At 32.5% G+C, this 23,487-nt stretch overlaps 2 protein-coding genes across 2 annotated transcripts; one reads left to right on the forward strand and one right to left on the reverse strand.

The window, feature by feature from the left end:
• Window positions 1-1,308: 1,308 nt before the first annotated feature.
• On the reverse strand, window positions 1,309-11,875 carry LOC134232303 (transmembrane protein 62-like). Its single transcript, XM_062714255.1, has 14 exons — window positions 11,681-11,875; window positions 9,919-10,030; window positions 9,646-9,786; window positions 8,736-8,781; window positions 7,582-7,729; window positions 7,108-7,235; window positions 6,617-6,739; window positions 6,243-6,380; window positions 5,825-5,984; window positions 4,772-4,882; window positions 4,328-4,421; window positions 2,416-2,541; window positions 1,945-2,063; window positions 1,309-1,834 (listed from the first exon to the last, which is right to left on the reverse strand). Exons 1-14 carry the CDS (start codon window positions 11,846-11,848, stop codon window positions 1,541-1,543), a joined length of 1,908 nt encoding a protein of 635 aa, XP_062570239.1. The 5' UTR covers window positions 11,849-11,875; the 3' UTR covers window positions 1,309-1,540.
• A 60-nt stretch (window positions 11,876-11,935) lies between these two features.
• Window positions 11,936-21,955, forward strand: LOC134232304 (JNK1/MAPK8-associated membrane protein-like). The gene is made up of 7 exons (XM_062714257.1): window positions 11,936-12,021; window positions 13,089-13,156; window positions 15,661-15,821; window positions 16,713-16,916; window positions 17,920-18,089; window positions 19,362-19,435; window positions 20,707-21,955. Exons 1-7 carry the CDS (start codon window positions 12,000-12,002, stop codon window positions 20,926-20,928), a joined length of 921 nt encoding a protein of 306 aa, XP_062570241.1. The 5' UTR covers window positions 11,936-11,999; the 3' UTR covers window positions 20,929-21,955.
• Window positions 21,956-23,487: the final 1,532 nt, after the last annotated feature.

Genomic DNA, 23,487 nt, shown 5'->3' on the forward strand with positions numbered 1-23,487 from the left:
CTTACCTCAATTGGGCGAATTTACAATGGGGGGAATTCAAAGAATACAGTATGATTTCTTAAACAAAAGTGTAAGAAGGCGAATTTAAGACAGCTAGGGCAAAATTGTTTGCAAGGTTGAAAGGGCAAAAATAAAGCAGGGCGAAAATAACCCTGTATACAGTAATAAAAATAATTTTTAAGACTGTAATCAAGACTGACAGGAATAGTAATTTGGAAAACCTTCATACAAGTGAAAAAAGTACTTATGAATTATAGCTGGATGTAACTAATCACCTCCAAATTGTGTAAATGTTGCCTCATATATACGTACAGTGTTGTTGTTCCATGAATTATAAAATGTGATATACGAGGGGTGATCAAAAAGTTCGCAAACTAATTGAATAACTTCCATACAAGAAACAATATTTGGTTTTAATGTTGATTATATTTTAAATTAATCCTCTCCGATTTTAATGCACATCAACTACCGTTCTGCGCATGCGCGAATCACGTGATATTGGCAGTCACGTGACCCCCTCCGTAGCGTTCTGTCACAAAAGTTAAAAGATTTTTCTGAGTTTTATATTTCTTTCCTTGTGAGTTAATTTTTATGACAAGAACAGTTAATTTGTCAGAAATATATCGGCAACAGAATGGGTGGATAATAACATCCTTTCCAAAAATAAAAATGGCGACCATTAAAACACAAATCTTCTGTCTCAGGAGAGACCTTTATTCAAGGTGGATAGAGAATGGGTGCATCCTTTTTATCATATCTAATATGTTTAAAATCTAAAGTAAACGATATCTTAGGTATTTAATTCTTTTATCATTGTTCAAATATTCAACTATTTTTCAAAGTGCTAATTGGAGGTCTTTGATAGCAAATTGCTTATTTAAAAATACATATCTTTTCAAACTTGCTTTCACTGGGCAAGATGACAAGTATCATTTTTAACCATCAGCCTTCCTTCACTAAAACGATTAATCCAACCATTAATTGAATTCATAGGAACTCATTTATCTCAATAAACTGTGTACAAATTATTATATGATACTGTAGAGGAATTTCTAAGATATTACAATAAATTGTACAGTCGTTTGTTGAACGAGTCCACTGAGACAACCATTTTTCGTCACAAGTGACCTAAATAGTGACGTCATTTTCACATTGTGACGTCACAAACAAGGAGAGAAACTTTATTCAGCATATGCTATTTATAGACCTTGTGCATGGCTATGTGTGTACCGAATTTCATTCTAATCTGAATTGTGGTTTTGTAGATATAGAGATAGTTTGCAAACTTTTTGATCACCCCTCGTACATTTCATAAACAAGAACTCTTCAATCAAAGAACAATTTGTTCATCAGAAAAGAAAAAAATCTACGAGACAGGGTAAAAAAAGTCAATAAATAAAATTAAATTTGCTCTTAGCTGGGATCTAATCTAATTAAAACCGTATCTTTCAATCTGCTGATGTAGATTACTACACTGAGGATCTACGTGAGCAGATCAAAGTATCTGATTTTAATTAGATTGGCTTAACTCTAGCTTTTGTCAACTAGAGTGAAGAGCACTTTTATAATGATGTGATCTTGCTAAATAGTAACAGTATAGTCCTACAAATATAGATCCTGTTCTAACAGGCCCAAGAATGATTGCTCTGGTTCCATAGGCATGAGGGAACTCAATTAGAGTTAAATAGGACTGAAATAATATTAGAGCAATCATAGGTATATATAGATGTCGTAATCTGTGGGAAAATCGGAGTCTGTTGGCCTCACTGAAGGATTGTGGGTAACCTAGGACGTAGCCAACATGGAACAGCAATGGAATGTTAAAAGTCACCATCTGAAACAAAACGAAAGAAAAAATATAAAAAAAATTACAGGTGTTCTTCTGAATTATTGGCATGAATGTACAGGAAGTCTGGTCCACAACATTATAATTAAGGCTCTTACTTGAAATATTCCATACAAATATGTCAGAAAGTCTGGTAAGGTGGTTCCTTTAACATACAGCCCCCATACAAAGAGCATGCCAGTGTGTCCATCCACTACTTCTGCAACAAACCATGGACCTACAATGGACAAAGAAGAGAATTTCATTTTTTAAAATATCATTCTTAAAATTGCTACACCCCTCTGATCTATCAGTTTCACAGTAGGTCTTTTTGTGATAAAGTTTAACTTCGATATCTCAAGCATGTATATCTTGAATGTCATGGTGCAAAAGTACATGTAATTATAAAGTCCCAATCATATAAACCTTAAAAGTATTTTACCCTCAAAATCTCAAATCCTTGGATATCTCAAAGTTTTTGAGATAACAAGAATTGACTGTAGATAAATTTATGTAGTCATTTTCCAATATTTAAAGAATCATGATCTTGAAATAAGACTGTGATTTAAATTTTTATCAAATTATGTTACCTATTGCCAGGTAAATGGTAAAGCTTATTAAAATCAGAAATATTCTTGTTGTCTTTGAAACCAGCCAGATTCTAAATATCCAAAGATTTATAAATTTTCTTATAAATCTAATTGGCATCATATTTCCTGAAAAATAAAGAGAAATTCTATTCAATTAATTCAATCAAATTCAAGAAACTTGAGGAAACAAACTTCAGTACAGAAAAATTATATCTGCATTTTATTTAGTGCTATACATGCATTAGTAAATCATGCCCAATCTGTTCACAAAATTTCATGAATCTCACTAATAGAAAACATTAGTAACTAGTGCTAATTGTAACGGGAACCGTTACAGATGTTCCCCAAACGCTCCCCAACTCCCTTTTCGTGCCATATTCCCTGTAAGCTTCATTGAATAAGGCAAACTCTATGTATTTAAGACTTTAACAACGCTTTCCCAGAAGTATACCAAGTATATTCAAATTGTACCATAGCATGCGTGCGCATGTGAATGCATGTGCGTAATGACGATATCATCTTGTCTACACTATTTAGAAATCTTGATATATGAAATATTGAAGCATTTAATCCAAAAGCATTAAAAATATGCTCATTTAAGTGTATTTTTAATTTTACTTATTTCACGTGCACGCACGTGCATGCATGTGCATGACCATAACTTCTTGTAGGAGTCTATTATGTCTGTCTATGATCCAAATCCAATCCTGTTTGGTTGAAAAACAAGGGAGTTACAGCCATTTAAAATTTAAGCCAATCAGATTGCGGCGCACGTGATTGCGCATGTATTTATGAAAATTGTTATCTATCAAATTGTAGGATATCTTAATGCATGCCTACCTTTAAAATTTCATAGCATTTCGTCAAAAACCGAAAAAGATATTGAGATTTCTGTTTCAGCCAATCAGAGCAAAGCGCACGTGCATGCATGTGTATGATGACCATACCTTCTTGTAGTAGACCATTATGTCTGTCTATGTTCTAAGTCCCATTTCGTTTGGTTATAAAACAGGGGAGTTATAGCCATTTAAATTTTTAGCCAATCAGATTGCAGTGCACGTGCATGCGCGTGTTTTCATAACAATTGTTATATATCATATTGTAGGACATCCTAAAGTATGCCTATGTTTTAAATTTCATAGCATTTCGTCAAAAAACAGAAAAGATATTGAGGTTTTTGTTTCAGCCAATCAGAGCGAAGCGCACGTGTATGCACGTGCATGCATTAGCATGATGACCATGCCATCTTGTAGGAGTCTATTATATTTGTCTATGTTCTAAATCCCATCCTGTTTACTTGAAAAACAAGGGAGTTATAGCCATTTAAAGTTTAAGCCAATCAGATTGCAGCACATGCGCATGCGCGTGTTTTCATGACAATCTTTATATGTCATATTGTAGGACATCCTAAAGTATGCCTATCTTTTAAATTTCATAGCATTTCGTTAAAAAACAGAAAAGATATTGAGGTTTCTGTTTCAGCCAATCAGAGCTAAGCGTACGTGCATGCGCGTGAGTTCGTGCTAATTTGACAGTGTCACATTATCTACACTATTAATATATCTTTATATAATGAGTTTTAAATCATTTCATTACAAAATGTAAAAGTTATAGCTATATTAAGTATATCAGTCATTTCACTCATATCACGCGCACGCACGTGCATGCGTATGCGCGCAAAATGACCTTCGTTCCGCACACCTACACTACACACCTATTAACCCTAAAAAGGTTTTAGCTCAGTTGGGTGAACAGTTTCTGAGAACACTCCGGACAAAAAAGTACCGGAGAAGAAATAAGAAGAAAAAAGAATAATAATAATAAGAAACAGAGTAAAAACAATACGTTCCCAAACTCCGTTTGGGGAACATAAAAATAATGGATGGCTGTATACTCCAAGTAACAACTGTACCTTCAAGCTGTATGGATTTGACATCATTATATCTCCTCAGTAGGCAGAGAACAACAACGTACACAATAACCAAGAAATAGAACAGAGATTTCCCCTGGAAATAAAAAATGAATTAGTCTGTCAAATAAATTCAATTTCCTCCCTTCCATGGGATAATGCAAAGCAGTTGCAATCTTTACTGAGTTTGAGCCTAAAAAGCCTAGAAAGTTAATCTGTAAATGGTTTATTGTAGTTGTTGATGTTTTTTGGCTGAAAATTTTAAAAATAAATGTTCATGCAATTATTTTTGGTCATTTTTTTTTAATATTCTTAATGTTTCTCAATTAAATTTTACAATAAAATGCACCATAAATGAATAATTTCTTAAACATTCTTAGGGATATTTTCCTCACTTCTTCAAAGATTCAGAAGACAGAATAATAATGTATGTTTTATTACACTTACAAGAAGAGAAAAGTTCAACATGAGAATGAGGCGAGCTCTCAAAGGAAATGGCTCAATGGTGCCATCAAGAGAAAATGGCTGGGTCTTCTCTCGGATAACAAAGTCTTTTTCCTGTAAAAGGAATATGAAAATAGACTTGTAAGTGCAGTCATTATCTTAAGCTTAGAATGGGCTGATATTATGAGATATCTAAGAATAAGAAACAACATGCAAGGTTAAAAACATAAAGAAAAAGTTGTCTAGACTTCCAAATCACTTTGATATATCAATGGTATTTGAGAAATTGGTGTCACAGATAAGACATTTAATAATTATAATTACTGGTAAAACATGTATTATCAAATATCCCTGTAAACTTCATGTACATATATGAGAAATTAAATTCAACAATCAAGGACATCTCAGAAGAGATTGTGTGATTGTCTGGTAGCGGTACAAAACTCAATTAAATTATCAGAAAAAAGTTGTCCATATAGCCCTCCAGTGCATTTTATAATCAACAGATTTCACATTTTGATATTAACCTTTGACCAAATTATGACATCTTCCAGTATCCTCCATACAAGGAAGTCTGATTGATGTGCTGATACTGCATAAGTGGAATATTTAGTGGGATGCAAATTCAGCGATTTGTCCTTAAAAATTGTTATTTTATTATTAGTGAGATGTAATTTTAGTGATTTTAAAAAGCTCACTAAAGAAGCTATTACAAATAGAGCACATTTAATTGTTAGCGATATTCAATTTTAGCGATCTTGGCAACCTTGCTAATAATGCCAAAATTAAATCCTCGCTAAAAATTCTGCTTATACAGTAAATTCTTAAAGTATAGTGAAATAAATTTTATTTTTTGAGTTCATTGTGGGCAAATCAAATTTGACTGGTTCATGAGGATATTATTTTTTGTTTTTTTTTTCTTTGATAATAAATTCAGTTCATAAGTATGTTGACCATATAATCAAGGGTAAGAATGACCCAAAAAATTCACCAGGTTTGCCCTCCCCTGACTAATAAATTAAGATTTCACAGTATTTGACTTTTGTTACAAAGTACCTTCACCACTGCCTTGATTTGGTGCTGACCGTTCTTATAAAGCTCTGGTTTCCATGGTAGCACATAGAGTGGTCCTCTGACTTTTTTGGCCATGCCTATTTTCTGGTTGTCAATGTAAACAGTAATGCTCAAGTCATCTGATGGTGGAAACATCAAGAGTCTAAAACCATAAAACACCAGAGTTACTGGTACTAAAAACTTGCAAAATAAATAAATTAGACAACTTACAGCTTTAACTTTGGATAAATTTGGAATTTTTTTTTCAGAATTACAATTTCTGTTCAATCCTTGAGTAGAAAATATGCAGATTTCTTGTATTTCCCTTGTATACTTTAAAATCCAATGCAGAAAAATGAAAATAAAGTTAACACTAACTCAAATGATAGCTATAATTTCTTTGTTTGTGTACAGGCAGTACCTGATATGAGTAGATGTGACTTTATGTGGAGATGGAAATTTGGCATGTTGTGGATTGGTAAAGATAACAACAGGTTCTTCATGGAAAACTTGATCTGAGAAAGCCATCACATTGTTGTCTATGGCTACAATCCTATACCTGCAAAAACACAAAACTTTAAGAAATATAGTCAAAAATAAAAAGAAGCTGTGAATCCAAATGATATTCATTTTCATTGACATAAGAGACTTTGGCATATGTACAGTTAAACTTGTCTAATCCAGATGTTGTATATTCCGAAACCTTATTAAAAATGGTGCTAAGTTCCTTGTATAATTTAGCCAATTTCTTTGGAACCAGTGGTGACTGGATCAAACAAGTTTCCCTGTACTTACATTCTGTTGTCTTTCCAGTCTGCCAGCTCCAGTTCATAGGTTCCTGTACTGTGTCGGGTGTACATGTCGGGAATCAATCCTGCCCACGTGTGAAGATGTCCACAAAAGTAAACACTAGCATTTCTGAAAAATAAAACATTAATTTAAAAAAAATTCCTATAATGAGCCTGTTCCATTAATGGATTCAATTCATAAAATTCCAGAACTGTCAACATCAGGAAAAAAATGAGTAAGGATAGGGGTTCAGGGGCTTTGGGAAAAAAAATCTCATTATCCTATTTCTTCTATTTCTAGCCTGCACCCTTCAACCCTTCACCTTCCAGACAAAAACTTGGGGGTAATTATGATTTATTCCACAGCTGTTTCAATAATCTGACCCTCCATTAATCTGGACAGTTTGGTCAGGAACACGACGTCCAGATAATAAGCTCTTATGTATCACTCTGACTTTTGACACTATTCTTATATCAACTGAATTTTAAGCATAATACCTCATCAGTTGTTGAACATCAGAATTATCTTCAGTAACAATAAACGATGTGGGGTAGTGTCCAAACCAGAAAGTCATATTACTATTCCTGCTGTCTTTGGAAAGCTTCTTTAACAGTCTCATCTCTTTCTGGAAAAAACAAATGATTTTATATGCATTATACAAATTCAAACTAATCACACAGATATATACATGTATCATGGTTGACTGCAAAGCACCATTTACTAAAATATTACAACATGTAACATAAATTCCTTTCTTTTGTCAATGTTAATTTTGATTATTTTTTCAGTAATATTATGCCTATTAAAGGAATAAATATTGCCTACAATGATATTTTTGCACCGGTACGAATTATCCCAAATACAAGAACAGACAAAAAACAAAGTGGTCCTTGTGTGATAATCATGCCAAGCAGATGACACTGTGACAGTTATCAGATGGGGGGGGGCAAGGGGGGGGGGAGGGGTCATACCTCTCTGAGGGATCCACAGAAGTTAAAAGGCCTCCTTGGTCCAGGGTCTGGTGTAGCATCCAAAGCAATAAAGCTGTAATCCCCAAACTTCATCTTATGTGTGTACAAATAGGATGTGGGATTTATCCCCCCTTGTTCAGAGTATGTTCTAAACAGAATGTAAAACAATTATTTTATAATTTTCTTACTCAATTAATCCAGGAAAAAATTTGAGTCTATAATATACAGCTTCTGTAGTAAACAAACAAGGTATAAATAAACTCCTCAAATTTGCTTTAGTCTTTATTCAAAGAGATGGATCTATTTAAATCATTTGATGAAAACAATAATCATAAGTTTATCAAAGAAAAATTACAGGTAAACTGAATTTTTATAAAATGTAAAACAAATACATGTGCCTTGATCTAACTGAACATTAAAATTGTTTCAATAAAACTAATGGAAGATATCTGTTTTTCTAAATAAGCTAAAAAGGATGATCTATATCCAATAATTACTAATAAGACCTTTCAATGACGTCATGGTTAAGTGGGTAGAGCTGAAATTCTTCAAACATGTAATTATAGAAAAGAATACCCAATATGCTATATAATTTCTTTCTCTAATCTTTAACTAAGTGTTCATATAATTTATCATAAGCAGAAGAATGCATGTTTCATTATTTATATGTAACAGGAGAGGAGAAATTGTATGGGTGGATGGGAATCGAACCACTGAGGTGCTCTACCAACCGAGTTACCCAAGCCAAATCTGACCAATATCCACGACCCAAAGCTTTATATGTAAAACATACCGTATAAGCAGAATTTTTAGCGAGGATTTAATTTTGGCATTATTAGCGAGGGTGCCAAGATCGCTAAAATTTAATATCGCCAAAAATTAATTGCACTTTATTTGTAATAGCTACTTTATTGAGCTTTATAAAATCGCTAAAATTATATCTCGCTAAAAAAAAATACCAATTTTTAAGGACAAATCGCTAAATTTGCGTCTCGCTAAAATTTCCACTTATACGGTAATTCAAATCCTCAAGAGAGGTAAAAAAAATGAAACTTTTTTTTAGAGTGATGCAAATTTGGAATTCCAATTACTTTTTGATACCAGATTATAACTGTTAATTATTTGTGAACAAAACGCTTAGATAAAATACTGACCTAAAAAGATTTTTCCTATCATCCTTGCCTGGTACATTGAAAGCATCTACAAAGAAAATTTTAGTAAATTTTATTCACCAACAGCACAATTACCCAAAATTCTTCCACATTATGCAGATTTCATTAAATAAACCAACAAATAAATAACGAAATAATTTAGGGAATGTGTGCCCCTTGCTTAATGGGAAAATAGGACATTGTGGAAGATCCCTCTAAGCTAAATGTTGCTAGAGGAACAAATATAAAACTGATGTTGACCTTTACAGTACAATGCATATTAACATCTGACCTTGTGGCCCTACCCCTGGGGTCATTATTTGAACAAATTTAAATCTACACTATCCCTGAGGATGCTTCCATATAAATATGACCAATCATAGCAAAGCCTAAATAAGAACTGAATTCATCATGAGGAAACCAATTTATGCAAGATACTGTATACAGGGAAAATTTTACCCACGTTTTATTTTAACCCCTTTCGCCCTAACCTCATTTTGGCGAATTAAAAAAGGGGCGAATTCAAAGTATACAATACAGTATAATTTTTAAAACAAAACTGTGACTAGGCTAATTTAAAATGGGGCAAAATGGTTTGCAAGTGTGAAAGGGTGAATATAAACTGGGGCAAAAAGCCTGGATACAGTATTAAATTCTGACCTTGACCTTTTCACCTCAAAAAACAAAGGGGTCTTCCTTATGCTATTGAGATATTTATACTGAATATCAGCACTTAAAGGCTTTGTAAGTTATTGTTTGGAATCTAATTAATGGGTAATACACAGAATGAATGATAGGCAGACTTAATTAATAATCCCCCTTTCAGAGAAAATCAGTGGACCAAAAAAATGATAAAGGGGAAATACGTGTACATGTACTGGTAATTTAAAGGGTATATTCTGATATAACTTACCATGATTTCCTCTTAAATCAAGCCACTTAACGTCATTATTATGCTTCTGACATAGAGTCACCACTTCATCATAACCTTTCCATTCTTCTATAAACTGGGCTGAACCTCTTTCATTTCTATACTTGGCATCTGTAAGATCTCCTACAATGGTTAACCATCCAAAATCACAAGAAAATTACATACGTCATTAGAAATTACAAGGTTTCAGTGAATAAGATAACTTTTCACAGATTGATAAAATTCATTGACAGAATTTCTAGACTTCCCTTTTACCTGTAACAATAATCAACTCGGGAGTTATTCTTGGTAGATGATGACGACAGAATTTGATTAAGTCTTCAGGTCTTTTAGGATCTTTGAACTTACTGACATGGATATCTGTTAGCTTAAAATAAAATTAAACAAATAAATTGTTTACTTTTTGCATTTACAGCAAAACTTGGATATAACGAAGTCACTGGGACCTATAAAATTACTTCACGTCTATATCCGTAATTCGTTATGATCGTATAAGAAAATCATTCAATTAGTATAACTGGGGATCCAAGCTGACTTCGCTATATCCGGGAATTCACAATATCCGTTTTCGTACTAAAAGAGTTTTACTGTATTTATATTTTTACAACATAAGTACTAGAAGAAGCTTGTTTAGCATTATATATATAAATTTATATCCTTGAGTATAAATGAACTTTGTTTTACCTACAAGATCCTCATGGATATCATTCAGGTTTTTCAATTGATTTGATATATACCGGTAATGAGGATGACATATTTGATATATGCAATCAATATATATTTAGAAGGTAATGCATACTGTAAAGACACAGTTTAAGAAGTCTAAGGTGAAACAATATGCTTCCATAATGATACAAAATACAATACAGTAATTTTTTACGCAACTATATTGATTGAAGGAAACAAATTCAAAGAAGTTGTAGCAGGCAGTAAATCTACATGCTGTACTGTCAACACCTGACTAACTCTGATTAATGTTTTTTCATTGATTTGCTCCCATTCACTTTATAGATTCAAGTTAAACTTTTTTATAGGCATATTAATGCTTAAGCATATTGAACCTAATTCACAAATACATAAAAATATGGGAAAAAAATTACAAATGGTGTCTTTTGGGGGCTAAATAAAGCCGTTTTATGAATAAGTATTTGTCAAGGATTCTGAATTTATAACACAGGACTAGATTTTATCACTTGGAATGGACAGATGACATAATCATATTCATAGCGAGCGCAGTGAGCATCGCGAAGCGACGCTTGTCACTGCGAGCTCTTAAAGCAACGCCTGTGAGAAGAGAAAATTTGGACTACTGCACATTCATTCGATAAAATTTTTTGATGCAGTAATTTGGACCTACAATGCTTCACTTGTTAAAGCTACGTTCTCACGAGAATAAGCAGCAAAAGTTCAACTAAAAGTAAACATGCCCTGATTTAATGGATAAATATTGAAGATAATTGATAAATAGTAAACGAAATGTTCATCATTTATTTTCAGCACTGTTCAGGCTTCTTTTTTGGAAATGTAACTTACGACGTCATGTGATGACAAAGTCTAGATGCACCAAATGTCACATGCAGTTTGACAAGCCCAATCTAAATCATAACAAAATAAATATCTGCGCTTGCCATAACGGTCGCACCGTCAACATATTACATATATATAGTGTTGTTGATAAATTTCTATATCAGAAAAATGCCATATGATAGGAAAGCATTTAAAATAAGATAGATAAGGCATTTTAACCTTTTAGCCACATGACGATTTTCTACCACAACTTGGTGATGTCATAATGTACTCCGTTGCATCATCATCATTGCAAATAACTGAACAAGGTAAAATCCTAAAAATACAATGTTTAAAAACATCCCTTTCGGCGGCCTTCCCAAAAAATGTTACGTTGGTGTAAAAAAGATAATGCAAATATAAATTTGCCGCAATGTATTTGCCTCTTGGTTGTTTAACTTTCAAGCTACATATACAAAGCGATTTGATTTAACCCAAATTTAGACATTACCTGAACAAACCACCATAGCTTTGAGTCATCTTCATTAAAATGAATTTGGCTAATTTCGTTTGGATTTCGAGTGTTATCCACATGTTCTGTATTAACTATAATTTCTATAAACCCAATAAAAATACAGAAACTCGCAACAAACATCAAACTGACAGCAAACAGTTTCATTGCAGAAATCGGAACTGTCTGTTCACCGACAAAACGCAACAGGAAGTGAAGACTTTTCTTAACTTCTGTGCTGAAGAGTTCTAAAGAAAATGAAAGTGGAAAAGGGAAAAAATGTAGCTTAGCCTTAGCTAGAAAGAATTGTTATTAAACAATGACAGATTTGAGTGCAAAAGGTAAGTGTTTTTTATTTACAGGCTAGACCTATATGCAATCGGTTTGGATTGATTAAAACCGTAAGATTGCAATCTGTTTTCTTTATCAAAACATCAACTCCCAATGTTGTTCAAACCACAAAATTATACAACTGATGTATACCACATATATGTTTCAAGAAAATGTAATTCATTTAAACTTGTTTTCATAATTTTTTCCATAAGTTGTGTTTTGTGTACATGTTTAGTGTAGAGAACATATTAATAATGCATATAATTATCTTGAATGTGTTTCTATAAATTAACAAGATATATCCATTAAGTAAAGGCAGTAAACTTTTTGTTGAACATTTGCCGATCTTGCTAACAAGTGATGCATTGTGGGTCAAAAAAATATGTACAATTTTATCGCACAGGCGTTGCAATATATGCGAGCGGCGCTTCGCGCCGCCTCGCTGCGCTCGCTATTAATAATGCATATAATTATCTTGAATGTGTTTCTATAAATTAACACTAAACAGGTACTTGGATCTTGCCATGTAAATATGTACAGTATGGTGCAATATATCAGGGACCTATATAGGTCCCTGGTTTTTTTCAATGAAAATTTAATGAGAAGAGTCTGCTTAGTGAAAAGTATCGAAAAAAATGTAACATAGGAGGACTAGCTCTCTCGAGGATTTATTAGGCAAATGGATAAACGAATACTTGGCAAAATATTTCACCAGGATTTCTTTCTTATCTGTCCTTATAAATTCCACAATGATAGATCTTGCATTGTATAATAGCAAATTGCCCCCATCCAACAGACATTTCCTACCTCCATTGCGAAAGGATTTTGCTAAGTTAAGTAAACATGATATCAAGTATTAATTTCAACATAAATGAGAAAGGATATTTGGAAATTATTTGAGCACTGGTTAAAGTTAAATTACAGATGATGAACTAAGTTATGGCCTACAGGGCAAGCAGAATTTTTTCAAGAACTGATTCAGATCTAGTTATCAAAATTATAAGCCTTGATTCAGAAGAAAGTTTTGGTCTTTTTTAATCTATTTAGATTAAATATGTATATATTTTACTTACAGTAGAAAGATGCCCAGGACTTTATTGTGGGAGAATTCCCCTAGGCAATAATAACTACAGTGAGTGTGGGGTAAGTGCAATAAGAAAGATTTATAACACTAAGAGATCACGGCATTGCTCCTGTATAGGAGAGCAACACTAAGAGATCATTGTGATAGCTTCTGTATTTAGGAGCAATTCTAAGAAATCAATGGCATAACTTCTGTATAGGTGAGCAACACTGAGATCATTAGCATAGCTTCTGTATAAGAGAGCAATTCTAAGAGATCACTGGCATAGCTATTGAATAGGAGAACAACACTAAGAGATCATTAGCCTAGTTTCTGTATAGGAGAAAACACTAAGAGATCATTAGCATAGTTTCTGTATAGGAGGACAACACACTAAGAGATCATTAGCATAGTTTCTCTATAGGAGAAAACACTGAAAGATTATAAGCATAGTTTCTGTATAACAACACCAAGAAATCACTGGCATAGTTCTGTATAGGAAAACAACACTAAGAGATCATTGATTCTGCTTCTGTATAGGAGAGCAACTCTGAGAGATCACTGCAATATCTTCTGATTAGGAGAGGAACATTAAGAGATGATTAGCGTATATTCTGTATAGGAGAAAACGCTAAGAGATCATAAGCATAGGATAACAACACTAAGAAATCACCTCCATAGTTTCTGAATAGAAGAACAATGCCAAGAGATCATTAGCATAGTTTCTATATAAGAGATCATAAGCATAGTTTCTGTATAAGATAACAACACTAAGAGATCACTGCCATAGTTTCTGCATATGAGAACAATGATAAGAGATCATTAGCATAGTTTCTGTATAGGAAAACAACACTAAGAGATCATTGGTTTAGTTTCTGTATAGGAGAAAACACTAAGAGATCAACAGTGTAGATTCTGTATAGGGGAACAAAACACTAAGAGATCACTGCCATAGCTTCTGAATAGGAGTGGATATTTAGGAGATCATTAGCTTAGCTTCTGTGTAAGACAACAGTACTACAAGATCATTGGCATGGCTACCATGTGTGCTTATGAATATCATTTTGCAAAAATAAATATAAAACAAAAAAAATCATAAGAAAATTTTAAAATATTGAAAATGATGAAAGGTATAAGCATGTAAGTACATATAGTACTTATATACCATATAAGTTAAATTTTCAAATATTTTAAAAAAATATATAAGGTTTAATTTGAAACTCTTTAGTAGTTGAGAAGTTTCTGATACATGTAGTACCTTTAGTATGTATGCCACTGTTAGCTGCAGATCTGTAGCTCTCTGAAAAAATAATTTGACAGGCCGGAGAGCTACAGTGCCACCCATTGAAAAAACTGTATATTTATTGCACACAAAAAAGTGCGCTGTTTATCAATTTATTTCTCCATGTTTTTGAAACTATAATCTCAAAATATTACTAACCGTGTATCCCTAACACAATCTTTCACTGTTTCCACAACAAAACATACCTTATAGTTGTTGTTTATAGCCCTCCTGGCCCTGAAATCGAGATCATCGACAATTTTGTCTGTTTATACTGCCATTTTGGTTGTAAGATAATTTGGCCCAACGCGCCTAGTGTAGATGTCAACTACGAAAGTACTTATTAGAAGAGTACGAAATTTTTTTGAAATCTAATTTTTGTGCAATTTGGAAGAATTAATCCATACACAAGCGCAACTTTTTGTGAGCAATAAATATACAGTTTTTTCAATGAGTGGCACTGTAGCTCTCCGGTCTATCAATATATATTTTTCTGAGAGCTACAGTTCTCTGCAGCTATGCCACTGTGGGATATGGAGACCGGTCCCTTCGGATGAAACTGTATACTAAACCCAGGTCTTGTGTCGCAGTAGGTGCTGGCACGAAAAAAAAATCCCTCACTGCTCAATCCTTGCTCAATGGCCCTAAGACAATGCTGAGTTCAGGTCAAAATTTGCAGCTCTCCAACAGCAGGGATGTTAAACAACAAACAAACAAATCCCACCATTTGGTTGACTGCAAAAGTCAGGTGATGATCCTTATGTAGTGGATTCGAACCCCATTGCAGAACATGGAGACTGATGTTTCAGATGGAACTGTATATAATGAAGTCCCATGAAGGAGTAGGTGCTGGCACAAAAAGATCCCTCACTGTGCCAAATATAGATCTTCTTGAAATGTAGGTTGCAAAACTGGGCAGCGGATATTTCTTGCGTGTGGATAAAAGCTGGTTTACAGTATTAAAGTTCTGATTTTATATTTTAAAATCCAAATGTTTAGTACAATAAAAAAAGTGTCTGAAATTTTGCTTTTCATATTCTTTTACTATATTTCCAGACATATGTATTGATATTATATGTATTTACCTCACACAAAATCAATAGTTCTGTACTATATTTCAATAAATTGTCTCTTCTTCTCTTTAACAGTTTACAATGATTTTATTAACTGATCAAAGAGCTAATAGAGAAATACTGAATTTTAAAATTGTGCATCACTTATGGAATATATTATTTCTTAAAAGATGATTTTTTTTAAAAGTTGCATGAGCATTATTAAAAATAAAAACACATTATTTTCTAGGCATGTCCCAGAGGCTACCAGCCAAATGAAGAAAGCATATGTTTGGCTTGTGATTCAGAGCCAACATTTTATGATTGGATGTACCTGGCTTTTATGGCTCTCCTGTCTCTTGTTCTCCACTGGTTTTTTATTGATTATACCAATAGAAAGAAGACAACAAAGTGAGTATAGTAATTGGTTGGGATTTTTTCCCACATAGACTGTTGATAATAATCTTCTGCTTTGAAGCAGATCTAAGAAATACCTGACAGCATTTACAATAGTTATAGTGCATATCAACAGCTTAACATGCAGCTTGATTGAAACTTCAATTAAAAATGCTTCTTATGCAGGAAGTTTCACTTTCATTATCCTCATTTAAAAATTAGAATGATCAGAGAAATCATGTCAGTGATTACCTGTGCACATCTTGAAGTTCTAACAAAACAGGTTTTTAACAAAAAAGACATCAATTGTATAAAAAAAAAGTGTTATGTTTATTATAATCAGATGGCAAAAACTTTTGTTATACAGAAGCACACTCAAGAAAAAAGTGTCACAGCGGAGAGCTAAAATCTTGAATGATATACCATATACAGTGGTATATGCAGAAACTTTAGCAAGCTTTAGATTTAATTTTGGCATTATTAGTGAAAAAAGTGTCACAGCAGAGAGCTAAAATCTTGACTGATATACCATATACAGTGGTATATGTAGAAATTTTAGCAAGCATAGGATTTAATTTTGGCATTATTAGTGAGGGTGTTGAGATCACTTGAATTAAACTTTGCTAAAAATTAATTGCATTTTTTGTAATAACTTCTTTAATGAGCTTTTTAAGATGGCGAAAATTACATCTCACTAAAAATAAAATACCAATTTTTAAGGACAAATCGCTAAATTTACCTTTCGCTGAAATTTCCACTTATACGGTACTAGACTAAGCAGTATTGGGTAGGGACAAGAAGCAAAAATGTGTTCAATAAACCTAGATATTTAGCCTGGCAGTTAGGCTAAGTGCTACAATCTAGAATACAACCCATAGCTCAAAATATTTCATTTTTTTGCTACAGATCCCTCATCTCACTCCACATATCAGCTCTACTGGAGAGCATCATTGCGGCCATTTTGACGCTGTTGCTGGTTGAACCATATGGATCTTTAACAGTCCGCTCCTGTCCCGTTAGTAAGCTCTCGGACTGGTACTCCATGCTGCTTAATCCACAACCCAACTATACCAAAACTCTGTACTGTACACAGGAGATTGTGTACCCACTGTAAGTTAATATTGGTAGATTTTATAGCAATTTTATTGAAATTGAACATTTGCTTGTATAGTTTACAAGATAATGTTACACAGTTTATGACATTACATTGTATACAGAAAATTGTACAGAACAATATCATAAAACTTGTTTAACCTGGAATCTAGTCTACTGAATTCATAAGAATTTGTTAGATTATACAGGTATATAATTTTGAAAATGTATTAAAGAACAGAATTTACTGAAGGGATATAAGTTTTTCAAGATTTTAACATCCATGTGGGACAGATTTTCTGTATACCAAGTAAAGTAGATACATTTTTACCAAATTTGCGTGTACATTGCTTTCCCAAAAATATTATTCTTAAAAATTCACTAATAACAAAAAATGTTTTAAAAAATTTCACTAACAGTTGTCGTCTTTCTTAACCCAGTCAACAGTTGTTTGTAAGCAGTGGTCATTTAAAGAAACCTATTTATATTATAATGTACAAGCTAATTACTCTGTAATAATTCATTTGTGGAAATGCATTTGTTATTGAAAGTTGGCATTGTTAAATATTTTATGTGAATGTGTAATGATTGGTGCTAGTACACAGTTCAGATTACAGCTACTTTTTTGTTTGTTTTGATCAGCAAGATTAAAAAAATAAGCCATTGAATGTCATAGCTAACAGTAGTATTCACGTCAGAGTCGGATCAAAACAAACGTAATTCATTCATCTCACGAGAAAAATATATCCCAGTTGTAAACATTCCATGTTTACCTTTTTTACTGTCACACGTCCTGCATGTTTGCGGACGGCAGCAAAGTAACTGACGTAGATTAACAGTTTTCCAGCGCTGGCGAAGGGCTTTGTCACATGAAGCTGTATGAACGCGTTTTATTATCTAACTAGACAGGATCATAATTACCCGTTAAAAAAAAAATTCTACCGTGAGACCGAAGGTGTGTCTATCACAATTTGATATGTGTAGACATGTTAGTATAATAATGTTTATCTTTTTTTTCCAGGTACACAATAGTTATGATATATTATGCCTTCTCACTTCTCCTAATGATGTTGGTGCGGCCTGTCATATCGTACAAGTTTACGGAAAAGAAAGGGACCAAGTCCATTTATGCCGCACTATACTTTCACCCAGTTTTAATTGTCTTACAAGCCATGCTAAGTGGCCTTCTTTGTAAGTGATGCCAATTTTTTTTTTCTGTTTATGATTTTTTTTTTTTAATGATGACTTATACGCTAAGTACGTGCATCCTTAAAATAATCATAATTAATATTAGAAGCATGTCTTGAACATAATGAGAATGACCTGCATGCAAAAGTTTTCCTGTTAATTTAAGGCATTATTTAAATATAGCAAAGCTGGAAAAAATGTGGAAGAATATTCCATAAAATAATTTTTTTGGCGAATAATTCTGTCATTGCATAATTGCATTCATTTTCAGAATCAATGTTCAGCAAATCCTCTGAAAAGCTGGATCGCTTTAGTATTCTTTTACAAATTATTGATTTGTTAATGTTATATCCATAAAATAATGAACTAGTAGCTAGAGTACAATTCTTAATCTTATTCAGCATTTATTTTCACAATACTATCTTGAGAATTGCCGGTAAAATTTCAGTCCATCCCTTGATTTCATATTCATTGATTTGTACACTTTCTAAATGAAAGAAAGTTGCTGAGGCAACAATTTTCTCCTAATTATATTCCCCATTCACTGGAACAGCATGAAATTGTCATTTTCTGTACCTGCTTAACACCTTGCCTGTCATTAAATATAATCAATTGATAAATCATTTTCATTTACCAGCAGTACATGTAGTCTAAACACATCAGCATTTCTTAAAATTTTTATGTTTGGTCCCTTATCCCTTATGAAGCAATACAATCAAAACCAAATTCAGCATGTTTCTCCTTTAAAGTGCACATTTTTAAAAAAAAAATATTTTTGATTTAAGAAGTAAGAATTTTCACATAATTTTATATAGAAGAGAGACTGTGATAGTAAAACTTTTGATAGATCCCTTATCCCATAATGAAATCTAGAATTGAGACCATATTTTACCTGTTTTTTCCTCCATTAAAACACATTTTTTTTTTCCATTTTCATTTTTTTTAGGGGGGGGGGGGGTAGGTAACAAGCTGAAAATTTTCCCATAATCTCATTTAGCAGACATACTGTAATAGTAAATTATACATTACCAGTACCATCGATCCTTTATATTCACAAATATAATTTAAAAAAAAAAACCAACATAATAACAAATTACTTTAATTCAGAATACCCATAAATTATCATTGATTTTTTTTTTGTGTGTGCCATATCATTTTTTTCCCCTGTCAAGGGATCAGGTGCAATTATATGACAGGTTACATAAAAAAACTGCTGACAAACTGTAGATAGTCAATCTCTGTCTAAAGTTAATTAAAGATTTCTTGTTTTTGCAGACTACTCATTCTCGTACTTGGTCATAGCTGCCTCTTTGATCACTGGCGTTATTCATTTATCTGGATGTGATTTGGTAAGTTCATTAGAAAGAAATCACGGGTACGTAAAACGTATGACGTCAACCAGCTGACAAACATCTGGTCGCAGGTACATTAAACAGGTTTATGAGGACACTAATGAGTTCTAGTAATTCACGTTTTGATCTGGGGGGGCTCAAGTTTTTGAAGTGTTTATTGATCATTTATATCCATATAGTATAGGGTTTTTTCCTCTGTGCATCTAGGGTTTTATATTTTGTTGCAAGTAATTAATTTGGCACTTATTGAAAAATCTCCTCAATGGAATTATTCTCTAAATTAAAATAAGCACTCAACATACCATAAATTGCAAATTTATCCATCAAACAGTACTTAGATTTTTTTTTCTTAAATACAGGATAAAAATAGAGTATTTTAAAAGAATATTACCCAAGAGTAGGATAGCTAGTTGGCTCTCATCTTGAATAAATGATTGAATGATGCCCTAAACCTACCTGTTTTGATCATTTCTTGAACTTCCTAGGGGGATTCAAATATTCAACTTTAGAAATTTCCTGACAAGTAGGAAACTGTTTTTCTACTGGTTTAAAAAATTGTATGAAATCATCTGTATGATATTGCCAGTAACTGGAGAAAAGGTTTATATAAGACTTATGAAATTATGTTTTTACTTTTCATATTGATATTTATCAGTGTGAATGATTTGGTAATTCTTTTAACAGATATGTTGAAATACCGTATATCCGTTTTTTTTCGCGATGGTCTATTTTTCGTTTTTTCTGCAATCATTTTTAATTCACAAAATATAATACATGCAGAAATTATGTTAGTTATAATGTGACATAAAAATATTACCATTTTTAGATAAAAATCTTTAATCCTAAAAATAACTTATGCAAAATAAAAACTGTACAAATCTATCCCTTTTTTGCAAAATTTCGAATACGCGAAAAAAACGGATATACGGTATGTATACATCTAGGTACATGCACACTTAGTATTAGGAAGGTAACCCTATGTAAACTTAATCTCAATTAAACCAATAATCACAAGTTTTGTTATTGTTGGAGGAATACTAGTAGCATTTTTGAAAAAAATATGTTAACATTAAAAAAAATGGATGGAAGCAGTCTCTTAATTGGCGAAGTCTTTAATTAGAGCTAATTAAAACTATGGTTCTCTTTAGACTTCAAAATTATATCATACTGTTTAGTAACTTGAAGTTGTATGTATCAAATCTTACTTAAATAATTAATAAAATTGAAATGTTAGCATTTTTTTTCATTTACATAGAATTTTTTTCCAGTCATCTTACTCTTCAGTGACCAAAGACATTTTCCTGAATGGCCGGAATCTGACAATTCTTGTGGGGCATTGGTTCCTTCACGCGTTTGGCATCATCTCACTAACTCAGCTTACACAACTCGAGATCCACCTCCCGATTTTGGCCCTGGTTCCGTTTCCTACCATATTCTTTATTCTCACAATCCAGTTTTCTCACCCTTCTCACCTTGAGGATGTTAACTGAGAAACACAGTCCCGGGGTAAAATAACTGGATAAAGATGCCAGCGTGTCCATTTCATCCAATTTGGATTGATTTCAGTTCATCCCATTTGGATTAAGATTTCAATTCATCCAATTGGATAAAGATTTTATTTCATCCATATGGATAAAGATTTCAATTCATCCATTTGGATAAAGATTTTTCAGTTCATCCAATTTGGATAAAGATGCCAGCATGTCCAACTAGATAAAAGATGTCAGCTTATTCAATTATTTGGAAGAAAGTACTGTGTTCCCTAAACTCCCTTTAGGATTACAAATGTTGTGTAGATATGGAGAACATTTGGTATTATTCATGATCGCCTTTGAATAACATTTGAATGAGTGGATATGGATTTTTTTCTACAAGTGAATACATCCAGGGGTAATCCACTAAGTATGCAGACTAAAATATGAATCATTTATATTAAATGAAAAAAGAAATTTGAAAATGAATGTGTGAGAAATTTGCGTTTGATTATGATGATCCATGTCTTTGCTTGGAATGTTCTCTACTCACCAAAGGTCATCTCTAAAATGAATGCAGTCATGATTGCTTTGTGCTATGTACAGCTGTGATAATTGTTTGTGGCAGATATACATGTACATGTAGCACTATTTTTAGCTCACAATAGATCCAGCTTATTTTCACCCAATCAGTGATTCTTTATTTAGAGCATGTATCCCTAATTATAGTACAAGTATATTATCCTAAAGAAAGAAAAATATAGATTTTCTAGACACAACCTAGGCTAAATAGAGGCAAAGAACAAACAATAGCTGTAGGCTTTTCCATAAATATAAGCCTAAATATAGATTTTGTGGCTACTTATATTTGTATTCATGAATACCTTATTTAACATTATTCTTCTGAAGACATGTTTATGTAAGAGATTAACCTCTTTTTGGTTTGATTCATTTCTATTTTCAAGCTAATGTTTCACTGCAGTTTTTATTTATTAAAAATAATTAAAAGCATTTTAGGTTATTTATTTTCATACAATCACAAACCCTTTGAAATAAATTGATGTTACTTTTTCATTCTGCAGTTGCTTAATGAATTTAATAAATTAGAAAAAAAAATCATAAATGTGTATATTTTGTATACTAGTATTTTTAGAGATTTAAAAGTAGTTCAAAATTCCAACCATTATTTTCTCATAGTTATATTTGTGAAGCTGATTTATGTAAACTACAATTCATGTGCAGTAAGCTTTGCAAATTTTTTTATTTAAAATAAAGAAATAATTATCAAAGATCAATTTATAAATTTGGGATATTTAATCCTCATAGGCATCTGATCCCAACTCTGAGATTCTGGAGGTTCGTTATCCTTATCACAAACTGTAAACCAACTTTTATTCGTGTGCGAGAAATTTTCACGAGGTTAGCGAGAGTCTCTTCATCGCAAATATTTTTCGCCGCGAACGGGTCCTTAAAGTCTTTGTGTCTGTCAACAACTGATTCAAAAAGGCTTGATCACGAAAATTAATCGTCACGAACTAGTAAACCCTTGGTAAATTGCGAAATAAAGTCGTCGCAAGTTATTTACAATAGTTGGTTTACAATATTTGTATATTTTGTAGATTTTTTAAAAAAGATTAATCACTTTTCATAATTTTTATTTTTTTTTAAATTACAATTAACAATCTACAAATTGAGCTTTATTTGTGCACTTTTAAGGATTTATTAAGTTGGAATATTGAACTCTTCGACTTTTCATATACCTTGATCTGAAGTTTCATCATTTTGTCTTCACTTCTGGAGGACCTCTTATTACTGGCATTCTTTCATCTTGATTTGAATTGTGCCCGCAAAAGTTTTATTTGTTCCATTTGTGCGATTTTGACATTAAAAGATTTTGGATACAGTTGAAAGTATATATTGGATGTGTTCATTTATAATTGAGAAAGTGTTGGAAACATGAAATTCAGCGGGATGTTACCGAAAACCTCAAAAAATTTGTTAAGTAAGGTGACAGCAATTGAATGTACTTTTCATACCCAAATACTGTAATGGAGTCTTCAAAATACTGTAATTTTGGTGAAAATACTGTACACTGTTTATAAAAAAAAACCGTTCAAATAGAAGGGACACAAGCATGCGTTTTTAATCAACAAAATGTTTTATTCATTTAACAGACCTGTTTACTCTTAGATTTCGCCGTATTTTGTACGGATTTTTAGTCTAGAATACGTCTCACGTTTTGCCATTATGAAAATACGGAAATCAAAAATACGTTCATCTGGAATTTAACAGTAAGTTTTTGTGTTTTGATCTGTCTTAGTTTCACGCTTTTTATTGCTAAAAAAGAGAGAGATTTCAAACTCATAAGCGATGTCAGGTTGCCAAAACGCTGTTGTATTATAAAATGACAAAAACCATGTTGTTAAACCATGTTTTTGTAATCAGATATGCAGTTGTTCACTATTAATATATGTAAAATTGATGGAAGGTGAAATCTTTAATCAACAAACTAATCAAAAATTTATGGGTTCTGATTTAATCAAACGTTTTCATTGTGTAGGTACTAATGGAATAATG

The sequence above is a fragment of the Saccostrea cucullata genome, unplaced genomic scaffold, assembly GCF_032062105.1.
Source record: "Saccostrea cucullata isolate Sc308-1 unplaced genomic scaffold, CSIRO_AGI_Scuc_v1 ctg234, whole genome shotgun sequence".
Classification (NCBI taxonomy): Eukaryota; Metazoa; Mollusca; class Bivalvia; order Ostreida; family Ostreidae; genus Saccostrea; species Saccostrea cuccullata.

Excerpts from the sequence above, each read along its gene's own strand:
- LOC134232304 (XM_062714257.1), top strand. The coding sequence starts at position 12,000 with ATGACAGATTTGAGTGCAAAAG. Across the intron at positions 15,822-16,712 it reads AATAGAAAGAAGACAACAAA|ATCCCTCATCTCACTCCACA; the intron begins GTGAGTATAGTA and ends TTTTTGCTACAG. Across the intron at positions 18,090-19,361 it reads CATGCTAAGTGGCCTTCTTT|ACTACTCATTCTCGTACTTG; the intron begins GTAAGTGATGCC and ends TTGTTTTTGCAG.
- LOC134232303 (XM_062714255.1), bottom strand. The coding sequence starts at position 11,848 with ATGAAACTGTTTGCTGTCAGTTTGATGTTTGTTGCGAGTTTCTGTATT. Across the intron at positions 7,730-8,735 it reads GATAGGAAAAATCTTTTTAG|AACATACTCTGAACAAGGGG; the intron begins GTCAGTATTTTA and ends CATTCTGTTTAG. Across the intron at positions 4,422-4,771 it reads TGTTGAACTTTTCTCTTCTT|GGGAAATCTCTGTTCTATTT; the intron begins GTAAGTGTAATA and ends TTTTATTTCCAG.